The sequence below is a fragment of the Otolemur garnettii genome, unplaced genomic scaffold (genome assembly GCF_000181295.1).
Source record: "Otolemur garnettii isolate 467f Iridium unplaced genomic scaffold, OtoGar3 scaffold00147, whole genome shotgun sequence".
Taxonomy (NCBI): Eukaryota; Metazoa; Chordata; class Mammalia; order Primates; family Galagidae; genus Otolemur; species Otolemur garnettii.
In genome coordinates this window covers 1708323-1730555 of record NW_003852542.1, presented here as the reverse complement: position 1 = coordinate 1730555, position 22233 = coordinate 1708323, and the positions used below count along the sequence as shown (strand labels likewise).

Genomic DNA, 22233 nt, shown 5'->3' with positions numbered 1-22233 from the left:
AGACAACACCAAGAATGAATCCTCATATAAATGATGTACTTTGGGAGATAATGATGTGTCAATGTTGAATGGAACAAATACTGGTGTGGGATATTGATAAGTAGTAGAGGCTATGCATGTGTGGGGGCAGGCAGAGTATGAGAAATCTCTACATTTTCTGCTCAAATATGCTAGACTTAACAAATGATCTAAAAAATAGCTTATTTTAGGGTTGCACCTGTGCCTCAGGAGGGCACCGGCCTTATATACCGAGGTTGGTGGGATTGAACCTGGCCCGGGCCAAACTGCAACAACAAAAAAAGAAAAAAAATAGTTTATTTTAAAAATTACACCCTGAAGATGACATCAGGAGTAATAAGAGGGGCCTCTGGATTCAAGATTGGCATCTTCTATGATGAGACTAGAAGGACCCCATTGTTTCAAGATTTTGCTACAGAATCAACAAAAAAACCTGTGAGTGGTTGTTTTTTTCCCTCCCTGGCTAAGTTAAGACACACAGGACTTGGACCAGATGGATCTGGGTTTGAATTCCACCTCTGCCATTTAACAAGTGAAGCTGTTTTATTTGTGAAGACTGAATGAGATCACGTGTCAAAGGGCTCTTAAATACAAATATTAAGTGTTGCTGAAATTACCTATAAATGTACCTTAGGAATGTCCTAGATGTGTGGGATTTGGTTCTGATACACAAACACAACCTGCCTCTCTTGGTCAGCTCCTGGCTTTGAGAACATGCTAATGGATAGGCCCAAGTACCATGTACTAGACAACCAGCTCAAAGCAGGGACAGGCAATGAGAGGGTGAAAAACTCCTGATCCTATAGCTGTCTGATCTTGGTGCAACTTGCAAAGTGAAGAAAGGGACAAAAACTAAAAACACAGCTACAAATACACACCAGGACATAATACAGCCATCCAGCCAATGGGACAAGCAGCATAATTCCCAAGTGTCCTTTTGGTTAAACAGATGACAATGAAGAAGAATGCTCCCACATCATGATTGTGATATGAAGGCTGGAAACAGCACCCTCACGGCAGAAGTGACTTCTGCTGAGCTTCCAAGTCCCATACTCCTGGCTATAGCCCCTCCCCTCTTTGCAACACCTTGAAAGTTCATTACACGTGATAATCTATGATGGGGCCAAGTGTTAAAGCAGAAATTTATTAAAATCCATTTATATAGTGTTTTACAGCCAAAAAAAAAGTAAAGTCCTCAACATTCAGGCAATCGTCTCTTTCCAGAAGTGGTTCATGAAACGATGGATTCTTTACCCTCCCCCCAATAAGATACTTCTGTTTATGCTCCTGAAAACGACGCATTTAATTATACCACCTTCCTAGGAAGAATCCCTTTGAGGTTCCCAAACTTCTGCAAATAATGAAGAGATACTAGCAGAGAACCTTCTCCAAAATGCAGTGCCTCATGACAGAGGTGTAGTGCAAGAGGTACATGATGGTAGCTCTTCAGAGGAGTGTGTGCACACCTAGCATGTGAGCCACGAGGAAAGCTCAAGGGCCCAGCTGGCCCCCTAGCTGCGGAGTGTGGCTAGCCGAGACTGCATGGCCTCCAGAGCCTCTTCTTCCTCCTCATCCTCTGAGGCGGCCATTGCTCCTGCAGGTCCAGTCTCTGGAAGGGCATCAGTCACTTTACTGGGTGCCTTACCCAATGCCCCTGAAAAGAAAGAGCAGTTAATACCACATTGGCTTAAGGGCGTGGTCCTTCACTCTTCCCTGCCTTTCACTCCTAGATCAATCTGACAAATACAGAAAAGGGGCAGTAAAACAGAGGGGATTTGCTACATAAACAGCAATGTAAGAATACCAAAGTCAAATTGTAAAGAGTTTTAATCTTAAGAATCTTTGTTCAAATGGAAACCAAATAAACACATGTATATGTATAGAGAAAATTTAAAAAATTTAAAAAAAAAAGAATCTTGGTTCTGAAGGACCTAAATTCCTAAACTCTACTGAAACTTAATTTAAAATCTTCTCCCCAAATAAAACCAAATTGCTTCTAAATCTTCACAAAGTGTTTTCTTGGAGTAACTGTCTCCTTTCTCCCAACAACTGAAAACAAATACTAAATCCCACCTATGTTTTAATTAGACATAAAACTCAAAAAATCCAGAAGTAAAAATAAAGTTTAAAAACCAACTAACCATCATCCAGATATAACTTTTTATTTATTTGCTCTTCTGGATTCCTGTAGACGTTTTGCACACAAAAGTATACATCTCAAGTAGCAAGGCTTTTTTCACATATTGCGAAGACCTTTGCACATTAATGAATACTTCAATTTCATACATCACAGGTGTATAGTATTCCATTAAAATAGATATAACTGATCTGATCACTATTGTATTAGGCATTTAGCCTGTTTCAAGCTTTTTACTATTATAAATAATGCTATTAAACTCCCAGAAGTTAATCTTCTAGGCCAAGGGCAAAAGAGTTACTGCCAAATTGATTTCAAGAAAGTCTGTACCATTTAAATTCCCAGCAGCAGTATTATGAGAGAGGGATTGCCCTTTACCATTAGGGAAACTCTAAAAATTTTAAGAATTCTTTATTTTTGTGTGGTTTTTTTTTTTAAGATGGTTATAGATACAGTGCTTATTTATTTTTTTTGAGAAAGAGCCTCAAGCTGTCACCCTGGGTAGAGTGCTGTAGCATTACAGCTCACAGCAACCTCCAACTCCTGGGCTCAAGAGAGTCTCCTGCCTCCGCCTCCCAAGTAGCTGGGACTACAGGCGCCCACCACAACACCTGGCTATTTTTTGGTTGCAGCTGTCGTCGTTTGGCGGGCCCGGGCTGGATTTGAACCCACCAGCTCAGGTGTATGTGGCTGGTGCCTTAGCCACTTGAGCCACAGGTGCTGAGCCACAGTGCTTATTTTTTAAGAAGTAACTTTTATACTCTTAAAAAATAAAAAGTAGAAAGGAGTTATAGCTTAAAAAGCAAGAATAGCCATAAAAGAGAAAGAATGAATCTCAATGTTCATACCTGCTGTAATTTCAAACAGAATTTTGTCAATTTCCATTTCTGCTGCTTCCTCCATTTCTTCCTGATCATCCATGCTTTCAAAAGTGTCCTCTAACATCTCCTCTATGATCCCAGCCTAAACACAGAATAAACACGTTGCTTCCTTCAACTATTAACTCTATTTCCATCAAACATCAAACACCCCTAAAAACCATCTGGACCACCTTCCAGTTTCTCCAAGTCCCATCTGCCCTTTTGAGGGTTAACAGTTGGCCAAAGAAAACACTAGATGCTGTTCTCTGCAGAGAGGCAACAAAGGCCCAAAAAGAAATGGGTCTCCAAGTTCAGCGGTAAGCTTGGGGAGTGCCACTACTGGCTATCAGCAGAGCTTCCCAAGAAACTCAAACTATAATGGCAGCACTTGGGGAACAACTTGCTGACAGATGAGTGTGTTTCCTGCCTGTGGCATTTCTGAGAAGTATCATGCCCCAACACTACAAATAGAATCTGTGAATGCAGGAGCTAGAACACAGTGAAAACTGGCTGGAGTCATAGTAGTAGATACCATGTTAACAAGAGCAGGTGAGAATCCAGAAAAGGCCTGAAGAGCATTGCAGGATATCCAAGTTACAGCTGCTGGCCTAGGGTAATCTGGTAGGTCTGCAAGGATCAATCAATTCACTCCCAGCAGAACTAAAACAATGTTTCTAGGCCCAACAAGGTAAGGTAAGCCCTGTGCAGTGCCTTTAACCCCCAAAGTTCTACCAAGTGTTCTTTGTTATTGAAGCAGAACAGCACCCTTCAGTGTCAAAAAGGGGGCTGCTGACATCTCCAGGCAGAAGAGGTAGGAAGATGCTGAGCAGTTATGGTGGAGGGCAGAGGGTAAGCATGGGTTGAGGCTTCTAAGAAGTTGCTAGAGAAAGAAAATCCTGATTGCTTATCACCTGAAAGAAATGAGCTCCTAACTTTGTACCCTGATGTTCAGTGACTCAAGGAGCAGAAAGACATATGCAGCAACTATGGCTCTGGCACCCCCGTATGCAGCCAATTCTCACTATGCTGATGGGATCAAATTTAAAGTGACTCTCCATCCTACCCACGTTTCTCTTACGGATATGAATCTAGCTAGTACCCTATACGTCCCTTCTTTAGATCCTTTCCTTCAAACCAAAATGAACAAATTCATTCATGGTCACCCAGGTGGGGTCTGAGGGCATTCCAAAATATTTGGAAGTCATCTTAGTGGTGGGAATACTATAAAACATGTTCAGTAAACACTTGCTAACTGGTTTAAAGAGCCCACAAGAATCCTGATTGTAACAGTCCTTCACATTCTGGAAGCAGAAGTTGTCACTCATTTAGTCATTCAGTTGGCAACCATTCAAATCCCTGCTGTGTGCCATATAACAGGCTAGGCTCTGAAGATAACCAAAATGAACAGGATTGTGTCCCTGCCCTCAAGGAGATGAACTTCTATGGGAGCTTCAGTATCTACTATATGGAAGCCTTCCTCCAAATTTATATTACTCTACTATTCAGAAACCATTGTAAAAAAACACTCCAGATTCTAAAAACTGCACCTTCCTCCAATCTAACATGAGTAGGCCTGAGAAGCATTCCAAAAATTTTCATGATATCCATTTCTAGATCTACAGTCATCACCAACCTGGAACCAAGACATTCACACACCACTGTTAAAGCACATACCCAGCTCCTTCCTTACTGCTTCTGCCCAAGGAATTCTCATTCTAAAGACCTGGCCCTGGGTGTTTTATGTTGCTTCTCTTTTCTATTAATTTTCTTCTCTAGTCCCTCTCTCCATGTCTTATAACCTTCTGTATAATTCAAGTTCATTAATGAAATTCCCCAAGAGAAAGGGAGGTGTTTTCTATGCACAAACTCTACACAATGATTTGAGATGCACATTCTTAGTTGTCAGGTTTGAAGCATGAAAACAGCACTTGTATAAGGGATTTCCCATCACCATTTCCTCTGTGACAGATCAAGTGATAAGGTCAGACACTTATGTTCCAACTCCGTATCTTCACTTACAACTAAGGTGACTTCAGGCAAGTTACCTGGCAGCTCAAAGATTCAGCTTCCTTCTGTCCAAAAAGGTGACAAAAATACCTACCTTTCCAGGCTGGCTGGGAGAACTGGCTGAAATAATGAGTGTAGTGCACCCCTGGCTCTGAGGGCTTAGTGACAGTGCCCTCCTTGTCCCCGTCGCTGTCTGTAGGCCACCAGGGACAGGTCTTTGTCAGGCCCTGATTCTGGGGATTGGCAGCTATTTATGTACTTTCTATTTGGTTCTCAGTCTCTCTTTTTTTTAGTTTAAAATAGAGATCAGCAAACTACGGCCTGTAAGTCAAATCTAGTCTGCTACCTGTTTTTGTAATGTTTCTTTCTACCTCTGTGCTCATATTGGAGACTGCAAACCATAGCTCCTTGATTTCTAAATGGTTGTTCCCTGAATCTTCCACCTCCCCTAGAGCTCTGGGTATACTTTTATGTCTTCTAAAAAACACTCTGCAATCTGACCCAGCCTCTGCCATGTTCAGTTTCAACCAGTGTTCACAGTTGCTCCTGTCTTAAATTCATTTCTGTCCAGCAGCTGCTGTCTGTCCTTTCCCACCCACACATACTCCTAACCCCTGCTACTGCCTGAGAGTCACTCTCAGTGCTTTGGGAAAAGAAGCAGGGAAGTCACCTTCATCATCTCTTTGGATAGTTCCCGCATGGTGGCCTGGATTTCTGGAATCTTCACAAGACTTTGCATAGCCTTCATCACTTCTGTGCTCTTCTGCAGGGAGCCAGCCACTCGCAGAACGGCTGAAAGCGAAGGGGTATAGTCAGGATTGCTCAACAAGATGGAATAAAAAGATATAGCCAAATGATTAGCCATTCCAATAAATGGGATCAATAGCAGACAGACTCCCAAAGTTTATTTTATGTACCTTTAAACTACATTACTGTATTAGTTGAACATAACACTGACTTTTCTAAATTGTGAGCTACCTAAGCTACTACTGGTGTGAATTCTTTGCACGTGCAGCCTACCTGGCCAATCTATAGAGTGGCGTGCCTAAAGTCCTATAATTGACCTTTTTAGGGAAGGAAGCCAGCTAGAAATCACTGTGACACTCAAGACAACTCACAAATTGGAAAAGCTCTAGATCTTATAAGGGACACTGGAAAACAGAAGGTTTAAGGCTGCTCAAGTAGAACTACCCATATACCACAGACCAGCCTACAGACAGTGTTTAGTCTGCGTGGGCCTTGTCACTCACTAATCCTCAGAAAAATGAGAGAACTTGGATAAGATACAGTGAATATGAGGTCTGACAATTAAGTTCATAAACTTGTCCTAGAAAAAAGTGATACGTACATACTTAACTGCTGAATATCACCAGGGTCACCTTTGAAGAACTCCCCTTCAAAGCAATTTTGGAACTTTCTATCTGGAATGGCCATCAGGGCTCTCATATTACCCTTGATGACCTGAGCGCCACCAAAATGTCTTCCTTTCAATACTTCCTTTATTTTTGAGTAAAGGAAAAAGACAAGGCAAGAGGGAGAGTGTTCCAACACAATTATTTGTTTACTAAGTAAAAACTCCCTCACAAAACAGTACTGTGTGAGCTGGTACACTGTAGTGAAGTAAGAGCCATGAATTGCTGGCCAAGATTTTCAGTTATGATTTTCCTGTTTCCCTATCAATGTTTACTTAGTCTGCTCTGCCTCTCACAGTCAGCTGATGATTGTGATGCAAATTTGACAAATTTTTGCAGTGTTTTCATTTTTTCAGTGTTATGCTTGTTACTGGCTACCCTGACCTCTCTTCATCAGTGGTGCTTTCTCTCCCCTCAGAAAAACATCTAATCCATTTGTACACAGATGTTTTCTTCATGACATTATTCCCATAAACTTAGGCTAACATGTCCCTGGATTTTACCTCCACCATTGCCAAGTTTAATAAGAAATTTATAAATTTTCATTCACTGCTCTAATTCATGTTCCAACATTCTCTCAACAGCACACAAAAACATGCAACAACAATAATGTCACTCAGCAAGACACTGTTACACATTGACATAAGCACAGACGGGAGACACTGATATACCGAAGTTATAAAACCTTACCAAGTTGTTTACATAGTGCTGTCAATGTAAGTGCATATGCCAAGTTTGGGAACTTAATTCTCAGACCGTGGGTATCGTATGTTTATCAGTGTTAGGTAACACTGCTTGCTGGTGAGAAACATTCTGTTGTCTGAGATCACATGCATGCTATAATCTTCATTATAAGAAATCATGGTGCTAGCACAAGATTATGTCCTCCCCTTTATCCCAAATATCTTTAAAATGACAAATAGTTGGCAACCCTCCAAATCTCTTTTGGAATTTCATGAGACTTAAAGTTCTGAGAACTGTTAGAGGCCAAGTTCTTCACAAACAATGGCACACAGACTTCCTCCAGGGCTATGGCTCTTGGCTAAGCCAGGAGTTACCACAAGTTTACTTCTAGTGGAATCCAGATCCTAGGAAGATTTCACATCTAAGGAAAAACAGAGTGACTGGGGAAATATCTATCTGACACATATAGCAATCTGTGATTTTTCTAAAGGAGTAAAGAAGTTTGCTAGTTGCAGAGAATATGTCATTTCTCTTAACATCAGAATAGGAAAGTAAAATATTTAGTAATTCAAATTAGTATAATGATAGAGGAAGTGTCAAGAATCTTGTGTATGGCTAAAATGAGCAATAAATTACATAAATATGATATCAAAAAGATAGATATTCTAAAATATAAAGTTATTACTCATTATTGTATGCAGATGAAAAGAAAAAGTAAATATAAAGCAAATTCCATAAAATTCTGTTTAAATGATAAGTCTGCTGTCTACATGGGCCTATGTCTCACTCTTAATTTGCATCCTGAGTCTGTAACCCAGAGAGAGTGCCTGAACATAGCCTATACTTCATAAACTTTCTGGAGCTGAATAAGTAAAATAAGTAGAAAGATGGGAGACATGAAAAAAAAACATGACTAGAAGTGTTAAATAATGAATCACTTGTATTTTGAAAAAGGTATAAATTTCTGATTATTAAACAAAACAAAGAGGCAATGTAGTAAGAAAAAAAGGAGCAAAAATGAACTCAGAAATAAAACTTGTTACAGAAAGATTACACTGATAACCAATCCAAATGGATTGGGGACATGGATTTTTAAAAGGCCAACCTAAATGCATATTGTACACTTGTTGACTCAAAAGAGGTTGCTTTGTTTGGATATGTCTCCCTCCAAATTTAGGTGTTGCCAATATGGCAGTATTAAGAGGTAAGGATTTTAAGAAATGATGTGGCCATGAGGCTCCATCCTCATGAATGGGATTAAATGCTATTATAAAAGACACTGAAGAATGAAGTTCACTCTCCCTTGCCCTTCTGTCTCCTGCCATATGAGGACACAGTGTTCCTATCCTCCATAGGATGCAGCTCTCACCTGACACTGACTCTGTTGGCACCTTGATCTTGGACTTCACAGCCTCTAGAACTGTGCAAAATAAATTTTTATATTCTTTATAAATCACCCAGTCTCGGTTTTTTTTTTTTTTTTTTTTGAGACGGAGCCTCAAGCTATCCCCCTGGGTAGAGTGCCATGGCATCACGCTCACAGCAACCTCCAACTCCTGGGCTCAAGCGAGTCTCCTGCCTCAGCCTCCCAAGTAGCTGGGACCAAAGGCGCCCACCACAGCGCCTGGCCATTTTTGGGTTGCAGCCATCATTGTTGTTTGGCGGGTCCGGGCTGGGGATTCGAACCCGCCACCTTAGGTGTATGTGGCTGGCGCCTTAGCCGCTTGAGCCACAGGCGCCGAGCCGCAGGTATTCTTTAATAGCTGCACAAAACAAACTTAGATAAAAGCTTGGACAAAAGTGTATTTTCTATGTTCCAAAAAGAAAAAAGGTAGGTATAACAGGTAATTATTTCATAATAAAAAGTCAGTCACACCTTCAAAAGAATGAGAAGCCACAAGTTGCAAGAAAATATTGACATTAATACTTGCAAAAAGACATACTGATTAAAGGACTGTTATACACAACATACAAAGAACTCTTAAAACTCAATAATAAGAAAATAAACAATAAAATTAAAATATGGGCAAAAGACCTGAACAGACACCTTACCAGAATGTTACACAGATGGCAAGTAAGCATATGAAAAAATATTCAAAATCATACATCATGAGGAGACTGCACTAAAAAAACTTTTAGAATGGCCAAAATCCAGACCACTGACACTAAATGCTGGCAAGGATGTGGAGCAGCAAGAACTCTCATTCATTACTGATGAGAATGCAAAATGGTATAGCCACTTTGGAAGACACTTTGTCAGTTTCTTAACAAAACTAGACATATGACATATACTTACCATATAATCCAGCAATCATGAAGCTTGGTATTTACCCAAATGAATTAAAAACTTATATCCACAAAGAAACCCACACACAGATGTTTACAGCAGGTTTGCTTATAATTGCCAAAACTTAGAAGTAACTAAGATGTCTTTCAGCAGCTGTATGGATTAACCACTATAACTAGACAATGGAATATTATTCAGTGCTAAAAACAAATGAGCTATCAAGCCATGAAAAGACATAGGAGAAACCTAAATGCATATTACTAAGTGAAAGAAACCAGTCTGAAAAGGCAACATATTGTATGATTCAAACTATATGACATTCTAGAAAAGACAAAACTATGGAGATGGTAAAATACTAACAGTGTCTTCCAATAGACTGTATGTGTATAAACCCATTAAGACCAAAGTTGATTCTTATTCAAAAGGCATGGGAGGCTTACTGACAAAATACTGCATTTAAAAAACAAGAACATACATCATATACTGTTTTTTCTTTTTTGACACAGTCTCATTTTATTGCCCTCAGTAGAGTGCCGTGGCATACAGCTCACAGCAACCTCAAACTCATGGGCTCAAGCAACTGTCTGGCCTCAGCCTCCCAAGTAGCTGGGACCACAGGCACCAGCCACAGTGCCTGTCTATTTTTTAGAGATGGCAAAAGGGTGGAATTTGGATTCTAATAATGAAAGTAACAAAAACAGAACTCACTCTACCTATCACAGGCTCTTATGGGAATTACAGATAAATTTTAAAAGTCAGAAAATAATATTAGAAATGTCATCAACAGCAAAATGCAGCTCATTGGTAGAAATGGCCCAGGGGAGTAATATAGTCACAAACTAGAATGATAATGTGGTTTTTAAAAGCCAACTTAAAACTGACAACTACAAACACAATGAATAAAGATTATGAGAAAATAGGGAATCTTATGATAACATTTCACAATAATGACAAATGATATCTCATATAAGTAATATTAACCACATTCAAGGCTCAAAAGTAAAATTCTTTTAAGAGACTGAGATACTTCTCTTTTGTAATTAGGTTAAGAAAAATAAGTTAAGTTTCCAAAGACACATCTAAGACAATAAGAAATAAAAGAAAAAGAAGCTGGTTTGGTGCTCATAGCACAGTGGTTACGGCGCCAGCTACAAACACCGAAGTTGGTGGGTTAGAACCTGGCCCAGACCAGCTAACCAACAATGACGGCAACAAAAAACAGCTGGGCATTGTGGTAGGTGCCTGTAGTCTGAGCTACCTGAGAGGCTAAGGCCAGAGAATGGTTTACGCCCAAGAGTTTGAGGTTGCTGTGAGCTGTGACGACAAAGCACTCTACTCAGGGTAACATAGTGAGACTCTGTCTCAAAAAAAAAAAAAAAAAGGAGAAACTAGTACATTCTATAATAGGGGGAACCAAAACCTAAGAGAATGACAGTCATAAAATACTGTAATGATGTACCTCTGACAAACTTTCAAAATTTAAAGTCATGTTTATATGACTTCTATGCTACCACTTGAAAAAAATAATTTAATATATGTCTTATTAAAAAGATATATATAGTAGAGACAATAAAATTAATATAAAAGCTCAAAAGGGTGAGTTGATTCCATAAACGTAGCTGGAGTTTTTCAACAACTGCACTTTGACAGTTTGGGTAGGGTAATTCTTTTGTTGTAGGTAGGTGTTTTATTCATTCTGGAGCACTTAGCAGCACCTTTGATTTCTGCTAGCTAGATTCCAGTAGCAATACTGCTGACCCCCAGTTGTGACAACCAAAACTATCTCCAAACACTGCCAAATGCCCTCCACTGAGATCAGTGACCAAGGCTAACAAAAGTACTACAGTTGAGATTAAATTCAGCTGTGAGCATCTCTAGAGCTAAATGCACAAGGGTATTTTGGTTGAAAGGTAGTATTGGTAGAGGCACACTATCTCACTGAGAAAGGTACTTCTTCAGCACTAGGTTCTAAAATAAATTTCTTCCCTGTTTTTTTCTTTATATTAAGGAATACTAAAGTACACAAAATTTATTAACTACACTAATAAGTGTACAGAAGTTACAGAAATAATCTTTGTTTGGCTATTTCTTACCTATATTCAAAAAAGCAAAGGATTGTATGAAAAGAGCTCAGTAAAGGCATTTCTTTAAGAAGCAAAGCTGAAGGGAGTGTGAAGGCTCTGTGAAGGTCCTGTGAAGTTCCAGCTTGCTGCAAGGATAGGGCTTTAAAATTCTAGAGGGACCAATGTTTCATATCACTCTCATTTAATGCCAATGATGTGTTCTTCTTACACTATATTTGTAAGAGCATAAAATAAACATTTGTATGAATTATAATTAAATTAAATACAAAACAATCATAATTTGTTACGGGAGGTAGATGATGTTTTTCCTCCCTTTAAAAATTTTTCTTTTTTCAATACTCAATATATTCCATAGTTGTTTAAAAATTTTCATTTAATGTTGTGTTTGTATAGGGGAAAATAATATATCATTTGAAAAGAAATTGTGCACTGTAGAATTTGAATTTATGTAAGTTTTGAAGGAGAAAACTTAAAACCACTGAGTAAACAGCACCATGGACAGATAATACATAACAGATATATATTTATTTTAGAAAACAACTTACTGTTCAGCAAGTCTTAAAGAAACTGAATTTTAATCTTGTATATACCAAATCACAGTTAAACATTAAATGCCAAATAAAGTTCTTTCTTACTTATGGTACTTTAGTAGTACTGAAGATAAGGTGCCTGAAGCCAAAACAAGGAATTGGTGAAGATTAAGTTTTATGTATTTCTGTACCATTTTTAAAGTAGTAAGTCTGCATCACTTCTAAGTTAAAAATAAAAAAGTATTTAAAATGTGTTTTGATTCAACAAATCAGTTTAAATTTCACAAATGTTATGTCTGACCAAAGATTCATACATTGCAGACTCACTTTCAAGTACTCCAATTAAAGCACAGAAACAAAACAAAGGAAAAAGGCAAATGTAGCTAGGCAGATGTACCACCCTGCCTGCCCCTCTGGACATGTCCCTACCATCTATGAGCTTAGGGTTCTCCTGCCTCTGCCAACCAGGATTCTACCATGCCTTAGCACCCAGGCCTACCTCAGGTAAATATATGACATAAAATATACATGTATATGTTTATGGCAAAATATACATAACATAAAATCTACTAGTTTAACAAAAATATATATAACACAAAATTTATGATTTATAACCATTTTTAAATGCATAGTTAAGTGGCATCAGTTTGTGCAACTATCATCATCTATCTCCAGAAATTTTCTCATTTTCCCAAACTGAAACCGTACCCATCAAACACTAAATCCCCACTTACTGGCTCAGCACCTGTAGCTCAAGCAGCTCAGGTGCCAGCCACATACACCAGAGCTGGCAGGTTCACACCCAGCCCGGGCCTGCCAAACAACAATGACAACTACAACTAAAAAATAGCAGGGTGTTGTGGCGGGTGCCTGTAGTCCCAGCTACTTGGGAGGCTGAGGCAAGAGAATCACTTAAGCCCAGGAGTTGGGAGGTTGCTGTGAGCTGTGAGGCCATGGCACTCTACCCAGGGCAACAGCTTGACGCTCTGTCTCAAAAATAAATAAATAAATAAATCCCCACTTACTATCCTCCTTACCCTTGGCAACCACCATTCATTCATTCTACTCTGTCTCTAAATTTGACTACTCTAGGTACTTCATATGAGTGGAATCACACAGTATTTGTCCTTTTTTTGATGTTTATTTCACTCACCATAACATCTTCAAGGTTCATCCATGTTGTAGCATGTGTTGGAATTACCTTCATTTTTATGGCCAAATGATATATTCTATTGTATGGACATAACAAATTCTGTTTACCCATTCATCTGCTGATAAGACACCTTCCATCTTTTGGCTATTATCAGTGCTGCTGCTATGAACATAGACATGCAAATACCTATTTGAGTCCTTGCTTTCCAAATTTTGGGGGTATATACGCAGAAATAGAATTGCTGGATTATATGGTAATTCTATTTCCTGTCCCAACTTTGAACCTCTCCTTTAACCCTCTCCCCCAATCAAAACATATTCATCATCTGTCTCATTCTGCAAGGAGCTGCTGTCAGAAAGCTGTCACTTACAAAGCACGTAATCATGACAATGTATTAATAGCTGACAAGGCTTAACAGATTACCCCTCCTAGGGCATCTGCATTTTAATAGGGGAACATCTCAAGGAAAAGGAATGACTTTGTCAAAGTGTGGCTTTTCAAAGTAGTAACAGACTAGGGGTGGGATGGGGACCATGGCGGGACAGACAAAGACTTCTCAGGAACTCTGGAAAACTGTTTCTAGTTTCCTCCTTTTCTACTGCTTCCTACCCTGTCCCAAATTCTATCCTGTTACCCTCTCTTCTATATTTAATCTCCTAACATGCAACACTCTACTATAAACCCTCTCCACAATACTCTGTAGGGTCCCTCCTGCCTGCGTCATGCTTTAGGTGCTGAGGAAGCAAGGTAAACCAAACAGCCATTGATCTCATGGAGCTAGTCTGGTCAGCTCCAAGTGGAATCTCCTTTCCCTCTTGGACCTGTTCCTCCTCCTATGTTTCCAATATCTTTTTTTTTTCGGAAATGGAGTCTCACTTTGTCACCCAGAGTGAAGCTCAGTGACACTCACTGCAACTTTGAACTCTTGGGCTCAATTCTCCTGTCCCAGCCTCCCTAGCAGCTGGGATTACAGGCAAGTGCCACGACGTCTGGCTTTTTTTTTTTTTTTTTTTGGAATAGAGACAGGGGTCTCACTATATTGCCTAGGTTTCCAGTGTCTTTTAATGGCCCTGTTATTTTTTCAGATTCAAGGGCTCAGAGCATCTCAGGCTTGTTTATACCTTCACCAAGCCCTATTCACTCTGCATCCAGAGTAGTTCACAGCATCCTCTTTTACTCTGTACCCACTAGATCAATTTTTTCAGTCACCCTATCCCACGCATTACCTCTCAGGTCCCACTGCCTCCAATCTCACCGCATTGTCCCTTCCTGTACCTGTACTATGTGCTTACCATGTGCCAAAACTTTCTACTGTCTATGAAATGAAATAAAAGTTTCTCAGCCTTGAGCAAGTGTAGTGGCTGATACCTGTAATACCAGCACTTTGGTCTGGACCAGACTTTGTCTCTTAAAAAAAAATTTCCTCAGGCTAACTCTCAGAATTCTGACTCCAACTTACCCTTCCAGCTTCCCCTCCCACTGCTCCCTTTCATTCTCTCCTGTCAACGTGTTTCCTGAATACAGCCTGAAACATTTCACTGTACCTTTGTGCATCTAATCCCTTTGTACTCAGATGCCTCCCTGATTCGCCCCAAAATAGTTTTCCTCTGAACTCCCACTGCATTTCATCTGCACCAGTGCTACAGCACATCTCACTTCGATCTTTTCTTTAAAAAGCCTTGCTTTCCTAATGGCTATATGAATTATCTTCTTTGCCTCCCTGCTCATCTTCTCCAGCCATCCTTCATCTTTGCTCTGTACCTCCCAGACCTTCCTCTGGCACTGTGAATACAAGGTCATCTTAACCCTTGGGCCCCCCATTTTCTTCTTGGCATTATTCCCATAAACTTAGAGTAACATGTCCCTGATTTTACCTCCACTCTTGCTAAGTTTAACAAGAAATTTACAAACATTTGTTCACTGTTTCAATTCACGCTCTGACATTCTTACAATGGCATACAAAAACATATAACAGTAACGAACACCATTCAGCAAGACACTGCCATACCTTGACACAAACAAACACAGCTGTGAGACACTGATATACCAAGGTTATGAACTCTTATCAAGTTATTTGTACAGTGCTGCCAACATAAGCACATGGTGGCCAGTTTACAAATTTATTGTTGCAAACTTCGTTTTGACCTTGTAGATCCCCCTGAAGGAACTCTGGGACTCTTAGGAGTCATGGGGACAAGACAGCGAAAATCACTGTTCTAGAAAGAATACATGCAGAATTGATGAATTCCTGTATAAGCCTACTGCAGTTTAGTTCTGACACTACAAGTGAAGAAGAAAGCAAAACTACAAAGGTATTATTCAAGACTGCACTTTCCATAGTAAACAGTCAAACAAGTCACACTATTGCCAAGAAATCTGTAAAACCAGCTTAAAAGCTCACAAAAAAATACATTGAGAAAATGTGAAATAAGCCACTGACAAACTTCTTTTGTTAAATCATTCTGCTATTCATCTAATAATATCAAGGGTATATATTAGAAAAGAACAATACCATCACTTGAAGATGCTAGCAGATTTTATTCTCTTCACAAACATTAACTGAGCCAGACACTGTTTTGGGAACTGGAGATATATTAGTGGACTAGATAAGGTCTCTGGTTTAGATCTCTGCAAGGAGACATTCAATTTACAAGTTTAAAATACTGGTGGTGCCTGTGGCTCAATTTACAAGTTCAAAATAAATGAACAAGTTGATTTCAGATACTTATAAAGGCTTAAGAAAATTAAAGGTAATGTGATAGTAATAAAATAATGGTGGAGGAGGGAGGCGGACCTTAAGAAAGGCTTCACCCAACACCTGAATCTGAACCATGACTTCTTGAATGACAAGAAGGAGTGATCCATTTAAAGAGGTGGGGAAGAATGTGCCTGGCAGAGAAAAAAATGAAGTGTGAAGGTTCTATGACAGAAATAAGCTCAGCTAGTTCAAGGAATAGAAAAGTCAGTATGACTGGATAGAAAGTAGAAAGGTGAAAAGCAGAAGCTGACGTCAGAGAAACTGACAGACCCCAGGGCCTTACAGATTGAACTAAGAACTAGGTTGTGTTTTTTTTGTTTTGTTTTGTTTTTTTGAGACAGAGTCTCACTATGTTACCCTGGGTAGAGTGCCTGGGTGTCACAGCTCACAGTAACCTTAAACTCTTGGGCTTAAGTAATTCTCTTGCCTCAGTCTCCCAAGTAGCTGGGATGATAGGTAAGAACCCGGGTTTTAATTTAAATGCACTGAGAAATCAGAGTGTGTCAAAAATAGAATACCAGGATCACATATTCATTTCATGAAGATAATTCGAATTTTGTGCAACATACGAATTATAGTTGAGTATGCAAGCAAAATGACTATTAAGAGGCTACTGTAATCCAGGCTGATACTAGCTTGAAGTAAGATGCCACAATTTACATAAGTAGAAATATATAAAGCTCTACTATAGAGGCAGAGTGATAGTAGGACTATGAAGGAAAGGAAGGAAATGAAGAATGAATCCTAGGTTTTTGGCTTGAGAAAACTGGACAGATGGTGCTTCCAATAATGAGAAATATTGGAAGATGAGCAAGTGGTAGGGGAAAGGAAATCAAGATTTTTTCATATGAGTCTATTAATTTTGAGATATCCATTAAGATATCTGAGTGGACATGCAAACAACCCACTCAGAGATATAAAGTCAGGCTTGAAGATAAAAATTTAAAAACCAATAGCATTTAAAGGCACAGAGTTAGATGAGAATCAACTAGATGAAAGAGTACAGATAGAAGAGAGCAAAGGAATAGAATGGAGACCTAAAGCAGCATCTTAACATTGTGAGACCAGAGGATATTTTTTTCAGTTATGATAAAGCCACAGATATTTAAAACAAACATAATATATCATTAGGGTATATATTTAAAAAATATGCCCTGGATTTATGTGCAGTATATATAAGAACATTTATGTTTACAACTGTAAGTGTACGTTATGAGAAAGACTTTTTCATGCATATTAATGGTTATTTATTATAATTGTAACTTCCTGAAAAGGTATTCTGGAATCAGTACACAGGAAGAAAGGATGGAGACAAAGCTCAAGTTTAGTAGCTCCATGAGAAATATTAAACAAGATAATATTTCATGAAAATTCAAAAGTCTGACAATATCAAGGGTAGGTGAAAAGGTATGGAAAAAAGAACTCTCTCATCCATTGCTGCTAAAAACATAAATTAGTAAAGCCTCTTTGGAAAGCAATTTTGTAATTCTAGCAAAATTTAAACCCAGATATTTATCAGCAATTCTACCTAGTATATAATTGTCTTAAACCTTTGTACAAAATTAAAAACAACCTAAATGTTATTCCATCCAGTACTTCAAATGAATGAACTACCTTTACATTTATTATTCAAAATCATGATGATAAACAAGGGGAAAAGATGTGGGCTGGTATATCTAGCATGATGCCATTTATACAAATTTTAAGATTCATAATTGTGGTTTCCTCTGGGGACGATGGGAGAGAAGGGAATGAAATTGAGAAGGGACATTAAAGGAGCTTCAACTTAAGTAATATAAAAGCAGGAAAATATAACAAAATATTAAATTTTATTTGTTCCAGATGACAGGCACAGAAGCATTTAATATATTATCCTCTATGCTTTTATCTTCGTAACTGGGGAAAAGAGAGGCCATGCATACACTGCTTTATTTATAGGAGAAAAAAGGCAAAATAAGCAAAGTGTTTTCTGATGTTGATTCAGTAAAGCCAATAGTGAAACATTTTAAAATAAGCTTGTCATAATCAATTTAACATGAATCTTTTCAGCATGTTACAGGAAAAACAGGGAACAAATATGAAACTTTCAAAGCTGGCTATAAGAGTCAAAAGTAATTACTCAAGCTGTTAAAATGACAAATAAGATTACACTATTTCTTTATGGCACTGAATACTCAGCTAGATCAAAAGGCATTATCTAAGTAATATATTCAGTATTTAAAGAAGTAAATTCCTCACTTTAGGATTAACACAACTTGTCTTTATAGGTAAAGATAATCTTAATAATTTTTTAACAAGATGTGGTACAGTTTGTTATGTTTTTTTATTCCTTCCTAATCCATAATTATTCTCTTGAGTATCTCAAAAAAGAAATGAATTGTTAGACATATTTAAAAACCACAAAAATGTTAAAATTAAACATGAAGAAATACCTTCTGAGCCAAACACAAATAAATAATGCATTTGGTACCATCCTGTAAATTTAAAATATTCAGTCTTCTAGCTTCTTACAACAGATAAAATGTATCTATCTAATGATAAATGCACAGAGTAGGTGACAGAAAGCTGAAGATACTCTTTAGTGAAAAATTTCTCCATCATTTCTTTTTTTTTTTTTTTTTTTAGAGCCAGGGTCTTTTCATATTGTCCAGGCTAGAGTCCAGTGATTATTACAGGTGTAGTTATTACAAATTGCAGCTCCAAACTCCTGAGCTCAAGTGATTCTCCCACCTCAACTTCCCCAGTAGTTGGGACTACAGGCACATGCCACTACGCCCAGCTTCTCCAGAATTTCTGAATCTGTATTCAATCTAATATCCCAGTCACTTTCTTACCATTGTCAAAGAACTATCATTCTGAGTTACGACTTCCTAATTTAATGAAAAAATGCTCATCATCCTTAATCATCAGAGAAACGCAAATCAAAACCACTTTGAGATATCATCTAACTCCAGTAAGATTAACCCACATTACAAAATCCCAAAACTACAGATGCTGGCCTGGATGCAGAGAAGGGAACACTTCTACACAGCTGGTGGGAATGCAAGCTAATATGACCTTTTTGGAAAGAAGTTTGGAGAACACTCAAGGAACTAAATGCAGACCTACCATTTGATCCTGCAATTCCTCTACTAGGTATATACCCAAATTATTTTCTAATAAAGACATCTGCACCAGAATGTTTACTGCAGCCCAATTCATAATAGCCAAGACATGGAAACAGCCCAAGTGCCCATCGACCCATGAATGGATTAACAAATTGTGGTATATGTACACCATGGAATACTATGCAGCCATAAGAAAGATGGAGACTTCACATCTTTTATGTTAACCTGGGTGGAGCTGGAACATATTATTCTTAGAAAAGTATGTCAGGAATGGAAAGAAAAGTATCCAGTGTACTCAATACTACTATGAAATCAATATATAATCACCTACACACTCATATGAATGGTAAAACGTAACTATAGTCCAGAAAGTAGAAGAGAACAGGAGAGAGAGGGGAGGGGAGGGGGGCTATGGGAGGAAGGAGGGTATTTGGAGGGACCTTACCTAATGTACATGATGCAATAGTATATTTCAAAACTATTAAGAAATGAGCGTAATTGTGATGGATGTGTTACTTAGTTCAATGTAAGCATTTCACATTGTATACTGAAGCAGTACCCTGAACCCTATAAATGCATCAATGTACAAAGTTATGATTTAATAAAAATAAAATAAAATAAAATAAAATAAAAAATAAGACTTCCTCATTTAAGGCCAGGCACAGTGGCTCAAGCCTATAATCTTAGCACTTTGGGAGGCTAAGGTGGGTGGACTGCCCTGAGCTCACAGGTTCAAGACCAGTCTAAGCAAGAGTGGGATCCTGTCTCTAAAAATAGCCAGGTGTTGTGGCAAGTGCTTGTAGTCTCAGCTACTCAGGAGGCTGAGGCAAGAGAATCGTTTAAGCCCAAGAGTTGGAGGTTGCTGTGAAATTTGACGGCACAGCACTCTACCAAGGGTGACAAAGTGAGACTCTCAAAAAAAAAAAAAAAAGATTTAACTTAAAAAATAAGAAAAGAAACCAACTGGATGTACAATTTAACCTATAGCTCAAGCCATCACTAATGTGGAAATAGATACCTGTGAAAGACCACAAATAGCATGGTGCTAGATAATGAAAGAAAATAAAATGGTGTTTATTTTTATTTTAAATATCATGGGTTTTTAAAAGTCATCTAAAATTCATAGTTCACATGTATGCTGAATACCCATTATGTGGGCTGCAGATTCCTAAGATGTGAGGAAGCATTAGGTAGACAGTTAGCCATAGGGCAGAAAAGGAGGTAGCTGAAAGCCAAAGCCACCCAGCTTGGTTTAAAATTTTCCCTGGGAAAATTTGCTCTTGGCCAAGGCTTGGAGGAAACTTGTCTTCATCCTCCCTCTCATATACAGGCCGGCCTCTTACCCTTACAACTCAATTCTTAGGTCACTCGATAACATTGTTCAATATATCCTAACTTCCAAACAAAGTAGATTTTTATTTTTACTTTGAAAACAATGGCAAAAGAAATTAATAATAAAATAATTATTACTACTTTTTGCATTAGATCTAACTAAGACAATACAAAAAATAAAAATTAGGGTCAGTGGCTCATGTTTGCAATCCCAGCACTTTAGGAGACATAGGTGGGGGGATAATTTGAGGCCAGAAGTTTGAGATCAGCTGGGGTAACACAGTAAGTCCCTCTCTCTACAAAAATCTAAGTATTAGCTGAGTATGGTAGTGTGCTCCTGTAATCCCAGCTACTTGAGCAATGGGATGGGAGGATTACTTGAGCCCAAGAGTTTGATACTCCTGTGAGTTATGATGACATCACTGCACTCTAGTCTGGGTGACAGAGTGACCTATACCTTAAAAAGAAAAAAATAAAAACCAGTGCTGAGTTCTTCCTTTTCAAGGAAACCCATATTGATAATATAGTGACATTATCTGCATTATAAGGTGGCTATAAAGTAATTGCAGTCTTACCAAGTTGATTCTTCATACCCATAAGCACCGAGTTCATATGAGCTTTGGATGCATAGAGTTTGCTCACAGCCTTCCTGGACCTGATCATCTCCTTGGCCAAAACTACACAGACATCCTTCTGGCCCTTCTTGGCAGCATCTTTCACAGATCGTTTCACTTTTTCTTCTTCTCTTTGGATATCTAAATTTAGAACAAAACACCATAATCAAGGGTAAATCACATTAATTGAAAATAAATCTGAAATCCATTCTTAATATGATATAAATGTGTCTATTAAAAACACAGGGGAATATAAATGAAATCAAAATAATGTGGTAGACACTCGTCATTTCTAGAAACATTAAAGTAGTTTAAAAGTCAAAAGAAAAGTATGATTCCATTATACTTGACAAAATTTCAAAACACCTTTTGCAAAACCATTCAAACATTTGTTGATACTGCTCTAAGGACTTTAAAAATTATCATAAATGCATTCCCGAGCTTATTCCAATAAGCAACAAGTAGTATTTCTACTTGTTGGAATTACAGAAGTACAATTTTCTTTTTCTTTTTTTTTTTTTTATTGAATGGCAACAATGTACATTTTTTTTTCTCATTAAACTTTGTTTTAATGGGTCTCAAAATTCTGTGACAGATTTTTGGTCATGTTGTTTCCATTAAAAAGTACTGATTTTAAAAACTAATAACTTAAAATTGCCACACAGAAAGAAACAAATGGTCCACAAAACATTTTCCTTTCCTTCTGAAGGTTTTACTATGCATTGTTATCATTAACCAGTCTTTTACTATTAAACTTAAACGGCCAATTGAAACAAACAGTTCTGAGACCATTCTTCCACCACTGATTAAGACTGGGGTGGCAGGTATTAGAGATAATATTCATTTAGCCTTCTGAGCTTTCTGGGCAGACTTGGTGACCTTGCCAGCTCCAGCAGCCTTCTTGTCCACTGCTTTGATGACACCAACAGCAACCGTCTGTCTCATGTCATGAACAGCAAACGACCCAGAGGAGGATAATCTGAGAAGCTCTCAACACACATGGGTTTGCCAGGAACCATATCGACGATGGCAGCATCACCAGATTTCAGGACTCTGGGGCCATCTTCCAGCTTTTCACCAGAGCGGCGGTCAATCTTTTCCTTCAGCTCAGCAAACTTGCAGGCAATGTGAGCTGTGTGACAATCCAGTACAGGAGCATAGCCAGCACTAATTTGGCCTGGATGGTTCAGGATAATCACCTGAGCAGTGAAGCCAGCTGCTTCCATCGGTGGGTCATTTTTGCTATCACC

At 38.4% G+C, this 22233-nt stretch overlaps 2 protein-coding genes across 4 annotated transcripts in view; both read right to left on the bottom strand.

The window, feature by feature from the left end:
• Positions 1-1133: 1133 nt before the first annotated feature.
• LOC100947923 (E3 ubiquitin-protein ligase RNF103) overlaps positions 1134-22233 on the bottom strand; it is a 112590-nt gene continuing 91490 nt past the window's right edge. For 2 of the 3 annotated variants that reach the window (XM_012811003.2, XM_012811002.2), the window contains 4 exons: positions 20945-21124; positions 5693-5814; positions 3004-3118; positions 1134-1672 (listed from right to left, as the gene is read on the bottom strand). In XM_012811003.2, coding sequence (XP_012666457.2) covers positions 1530-1672; positions 3004-3118; positions 5693-5814; positions 20945-21124 — 560 coding nt within the window. In that variant the 3' untranslated portion in view covers positions 1134-1529. The remainder of the gene's footprint in view (positions 1673-3003; positions 3119-5692; positions 5815-20944; positions 21125-22233) is intronic. The other variant, XM_023518776.1, reaches the window with a different exon arrangement.
• Positions 21527-22233, bottom strand: part of LOC105887944 (elongation factor 1-alpha 1-like) — a 1762-nt gene continuing 1055 nt past the window's right edge. Inside the window, 2 exon segments of the mRNA XM_023518791.1 lie at positions 21527-21945; positions 21948-22233. Of these exon segments, the coding sequence (XP_023374559.1) occupies positions 21824-21945; positions 21948-22233 (408 nt within the window). The 3' untranslated portion in view covers positions 21527-21823.